This window comes from Macadamia integrifolia, unplaced genomic scaffold (genome assembly GCF_013358625.1).
Source record: "Macadamia integrifolia cultivar HAES 741 unplaced genomic scaffold, SCU_Mint_v3 scaffold595, whole genome shotgun sequence".
Taxonomy (NCBI): domain Eukaryota; kingdom Viridiplantae; phylum Streptophyta; class Magnoliopsida; order Proteales; family Proteaceae; genus Macadamia; species Macadamia integrifolia.
The window spans coordinates 160720-166446 of record NW_024870494.1 but is presented as its reverse complement, the minus strand read 5'-3'; the positions used below and the strand labels follow the sequence as shown (position 1 = coordinate 166446).

The window sequence follows — 5727 nt, the reverse complement described above, 5'->3', positions numbered from 1 at the left end:
CCCCCCCCCCCCACCACTCCACCTTCCACCTTCCACCTTCCACCTTCCACCATCCTATCTTTTGTTGGCCTAACCCTAATTGATTTGCATGCAGACTTAGGCATCGTTTGATAACGTGTTTGCTGTTTCTATGTCTAGAAATAGTAGAAACGATTTTTTTCCTTTTTCATAAACAAAAATGGATTTGTTGGTGTTTGATAAACTTGTTTATCGAAATGTTTTTTACAAATATAATGCCACTAAAAAACCCAATAGTATCGTTGGATGCCCAAAAAGGAGAGAATGTTTGATTGCCTCTTTTTAGGTTTAAATAATTGAAAGATTTATCGGGCACAATAACCCATTTTTTTTTTTCTCTCTCTCAAATTCGATTCTAGAAACGATGAAACAGGTATGACTTGTTTTGTCAAAGTCGTTTATAACATTGTAAATAGACATAAATTTTGATTTATGTTTATAGAAACAAGTGAAACGGAGCAATTTTATGAAACGTTTTTTAAATTGTTTATCCGTTTATGGGAACAAGAAAACGACAGAAACGGAACATTGTCAAATGGTGCCTTAATATTCCCTTACTTTCTAAACTTGGTGCTCTACATTTATACGAATACAGAGGTAAACCAAGAAGCATAACCCAAATATATATATATGGTTGGATCACAAAATGTATGAAATACGGTTGCCATCAAAGAAGTCCATAGGGTAGCTTCAACTGAAGGATTTGGCCTAAGCCATATCTTTGTCACAATTCAATCAATAATAAATTGTTGGTTCCAAATATTGGTTGGTTTTGGTCTCTAGTAGTCCATAACCTTGGTCATAAGACTCCCAGCTTCAACTCGTGGAGTGAAAAAGACCCCCTTCCCCTTTTGGTGGCACAATCACTGGATTTGGTTTAGCAACTAGTAGTGGTTTTGATTGTGTTCACAAAGAGGGTTTTTACACAAATAGATTATTCTGAATTCTGGTTCAAGGTGAGTTAGGGATTTTAAGCGGTGTAATGGCGAGGGTAGGGGCAGGAGCAAGGGGCAAGTGCAAATGCAATGGGAGAGAAAGGAAGAGGCAAGGGAGGGGCTACAAGAGTGCACATGTGTGACAAAGAGAGATGGGGAGGTGGGGGAGAGAGAGGCGAGGGTGGCGGCAAGGGCAAGGGGCAAGTGCAAATGCAACTGGAGAGAAAGGAAGAGGCGAGGGAGGGACTACAAGATTGCACATGTGTGACAAAGAGAGATGGGGAGGTGGGGGAGAGAGAGGCGAGGGTGGGGGCAAGGGCATGGAGATAGAGGAGGTGAGGGAGGGGTGCAAGAGTGCGTATGTGTGAAAGAAAGATGGGGAGGTGAGGGAGGGTGTGAAAGTGTATACATGTCTACGTGTCAGAGAGAGAGAGAGAGAGAGAGAGAGAGAGAGAGAGAGAGAGATGAGGGGCAAGGAGATTGAGGTGAGGATGAGATCGAGGGAAGGGGAGAGTGGCAGGGAGGAGGCTTACGTGTAGGTGTAGAGGGGGGGCGGGAGGGGGAGGAAGCATGGTTGGGAAAGGGAAAAAGAGAGTGGGGATACCATAACGATAGTCACAAGGAGGGTGTGCCAAAGGATATAGGTGAGCCAGTGTATCAAAACATAGAATCAAGGATATATCTTGTTTATTTTGACAAAACTTTCACAATTTACACAACCTATATTCTTTGGTTTAAGGCAATTTTAATTTTATACGGAATTGAGGATATATCTGATTTATTTTGACAAAACTATTATAATTTATATAGATTTTACCTTTTAATTTAAATCATTTTAATTTTAATAAATAAATCAATATATATATATTAAAATAATATATTTATTCGTGACCATTATTATTCTACCTCCTATAATACACGACGACAATACATATTCTACCTTCCATAAAAATGTCGATCATAATTCATAAGACAGCCACCACACCATAGACGAATTCCAACGACTACAACCCTACAAGTGTTTGATCGATAATTCATATTCTACCTTCCATAAAAATGTCGATCATAATTATAAGACATCCACCACACCATAGGCGAATTCCAACGACTACAACCCTACAAGTGTACAACCAAACAAGAAAGCCCAAGACAGAGACGATCCGTTGATTAGGTTTTATCCGGGGAAAGTTGAAACCGGTCACGCCCACTGTCAAGGCCTCCAGGCTCCCTCTAGTCTTCCAGTCAAGAGTTCCTTACGACTCGTCAGCCCACATTCTTCGCTTCTCTCTCTACTGTGTTCAGTTCTCCAAGTACTTTTCTGAGTCGATTTCTTCCTTCTTTAATCTTTACTAATCAAATCATGTAAACGAAACGGCAAATTCTTATAACTTTCTCAGTCCACTCGAGTTTTGAGTTTCAGATTCAGTAGTTTAATTTTTATTTTGGGGTTCATCCCATCCAAGCTAGGGTTATGGTTCAACTGTTGTTTGCTTCAGATTTCTGTCATTTCTCAACTTCTTTTCCTTTCATTATGGGAGAATCTCACCGTTTGGTTATTGATCTGTAGCTTTTCGTTTTTTTTTTTTTTTTCTCGTTCTGTCGTTTTTTCTGCTATGTTCTTGAATCCTCTTTAATGGTGGATTAGTCTGCATTTCTGGGAATTCTGGGTTTGTGTTTGTCTCTTGTCTGAATCTTTTTGTGTATGTGATTTTGGTTGATGAGTTTATAGGTGGAATCCTCCCTTGGATGTCTGGTGTGCATGTGTGGTTTCTGACTTTCAGTTTCACCTGTCACATTCTGTTTGATTTCCCATTTTCTGTTCTTACAGCGGCGAGTGATTAATGTCTGGAGAAATTAGATTTTTGGGTTTGAGTTTGGTCTGAGTGGGTTCTACATTGAGGAGGATTTTGCAGTAGTGGACATATGGTAGGAGACGACGAGGACGCCGCTGGTTCCCGAGGGCAGTGTCAGATCTCCGGCACTGGCGCTGGTCCCGTAGGCCGGAAAGCATTCTGGAGGTCAGCATCTTGGTCTTCTAGGTCTGCTTCTCAGAGCTCTGCCCCTTTCGATCATGCCAAAGACTTCTCAAATCCTCATAATGGCACCAACGAGAAGAACAACGGCGGAGGACAGTTCCGAAGGTTTCCTCTTCCTCTTACTCCTCGGTCCCAGCAGAATAATAAGGCTCGCTCTTGCTTACCCCCCTTGCAGCCATTGTCTATCACTCGCCGTGGCTTGGACGAGTGGCCCAAAGCTGGCTCAGATGATGTGGGAGAATGGCCCCAACCTCCCACCCCAAGTGGTCGAGGTGATCCGAACAAGCCCAGAGAAGGTTTGAAGCTCGACTTGTCTTCGTTTCAGAGAAACCCAGATCCCACAGGTACACTTGTTAAGAAAGACAGGATCGCCTGCTTTGATAAAGAATGCTCCAAAGTTGCCAACCACATCTATCTTGGTGGAGACGCTGTTGCTAAGAACAGGGATATTCTCAAGCAGAACGGTATCACCCATGTTCTCAACTGTGTGGGTTTCGTTTGCCCTGAATACTTTAAATCCGACCTCGTCTACAAGACCTTGTGGTTGCAGGATAGTCCTTCCGAGGATATCACTAGTATTCTCTATGATGTCTTTGACTACTTTGAAGATGTAAGGGAGCAGGGCGGGAGGGTTCTCGTCCACTGTTGTCAAGGGGTGTCTCGTTCTACGTCTCTGGTGATTGCTTATCTTATGTGGAGGGAAGGCCAGAGCTTCGATGATGCCTTTCAGTTTGTGAAGCAGGCCAGGGGAATTGCGAACCCCAACATGGGCTTCGCCTGCCAGTTGTTGCAGTGCCAGAAGAGAGTACATGCCATTCCGCTGAGCCCCAGTTCGGTGCTGAGGATGTATCGGATGGCTCCGCATTCTCCATATGATCCTCTCCATCTGGTTCCCAAGATGTTGAATGATCCTTCTCCATCTGCCCTGGATTCTAGAGGAGCGTTTATAGTACATGTGCCTTCTGTTATCTATATCTGGGTTGGTCGAAGTTGTCAGCCGATCATGGAGAGGGATGCAAGGGGAGCTGCTTTCCAGGTTGTTCGTTACGAGAGGGTGCAGGCCCCGACAATAACGGTTGAGGAAGGGGTAGAGCCATCAGACTTTTGGGCTGCATTTTCAAATCTTCCAGATTCAGTGGATAAGTCTGGGAACATTGTCCAGATTGAATCGGCAGCTAAAGTTGTTCCTGGTGAGAGGAAGGTGGACTCGTATGATGAGGATTTTGAATTGTTCCAGAAGGCAATTACTGGGGGTGTGGTGCCTGCGTTCTCAACATCAGGGGCTGAGCACGAAACTCACCTCCCTGCGAGGGAAAGCAATTGGAGTGTTCTAAGGCGTAAGTTTGCTTTGGGTGATGTGAAAGAGTTTGTCCCTAAGGGGTCCCTTTGCAGAGTCTATTCTGATTCAATGTTGATTTTCGACTCAGATAATAGGGTAAACAAATTTCCACATTTGTCAGCAGACTCATCATCATCTTCACCTCATTTTTCTCCGAGTTCCTTTTCTTCTGATTCAAGTAATAGCTCTAAATCTAGTTCAGAATCTCCTTCACTCTCCCCGTCTACATCTTCTTCTACAGCATCACCCGCTTCCTCCTCTGTGCCTGATTTGCCATCCAAGACATCTCTTCATCCCATCCCTAACATTTCAGAATCTCCTAAGGTCGGTCATACTTCAAAGCCTTGTTCTGAAGTGATCTCATCTCCATCTAAAAGATTGGTTCTCTCGCTTGCTGAACGGAGAGGTAGCTTGTCACCTTCTTTGAAGCTTCCAACCTTGGTTGATGATAAATCTCTGTCATACAGAAGGGACACAATCACATATTTAACTTCTGCAAGTCAACAGAATGGCATGGGTAGAGACAATAATACCTGTTCTTCGATAGAATTTTGTAGTAAAGAAAAAGTCTCAGAGTCCATTGAGGCCACTGCAATTGAAAAAGAAGATTCAACTCAAGAATGTCAGTTGCAGATGTTTTTCGTGTCATCTCTTAGCGACCAAGCAGCTACCAAGGAAGGTACTTCTGTAAAGAAGCATCCTCTGCTAGAGGTCCTGGATGTGTCTGTCTTTGCTGAATTTATGGACAATGGTTCTGAGTTTTGTAATCCAATTGACCCCATAGTTTGCCGCTGGCCTACTTTAGAAAGGGTTGCACCATTTGGCAGTGCCAATTTGGATTCAGAAGCTGCTTTTCTTTTCTTTGTTCCAAATACTAGTGTAGGCAAGCGTGAAGGTAGAATGATATATTTCTGGATGGGAAAATCATTCAAGCATGATAATTGTCAGATTCAATTAGATGTCAGCAGCAGTGTAAGTGATGTAGAAGCGATTGACTGGAATCAAGTTGTTTGTGATTTTCTTTCTACAATGGGTCTACCGAAGGGCATCCCCATTGAGGTACGGAAAAGTCGAATCACTTTTTTTTTTGAGTTATTTTGTCAGTTCTGTTGGTTCTAAACAAATTCCATGAAATATATATGTTGGTTCATTCATCTTTTTTCTGAGTCTTATTTGCCACTGCTTTGAAATTTGAATGAAACTCCTTTAGTTCTCAGTTGATTTTGGACCAACTGTTTCTCTCAGTGCCTTTCTAATGTCTTATGCTTTACATGAAACATATGGGGGTGCATAGTCAATATTTGTTGTCCAAGCTTTTTGTATGTATTTATTTTCCTTTTAGTCATTTTAGTTCTTTATTTTGTCTCTTCCCCCCACCCACCCAAACACCCCCCCCAAA

At 42.7% G+C, this 5727-nt stretch overlaps 1 protein-coding gene across 1 annotated transcript in view; it reads left to right on the top strand.

The window, feature by feature from the left end:
* Positions 1 to 2088: 2088 nt before the first annotated feature.
* LOC122069385 (protein-tyrosine-phosphatase MKP1-like) overlaps positions 2089 to 5727 on the top strand; it is a 9757-nt gene continuing 6118 nt past the window's right edge. Inside the window, exon 1 of the mRNA XM_042633386.1 lies at positions 2089 to 5387. Coding sequence (XP_042489320.1) covers positions 2877 to 5387 — 2511 coding nt within the window. The 5' untranslated portion in view covers positions 2089 to 2876. The remainder of the gene's footprint in view (positions 5388 to 5727) is intronic.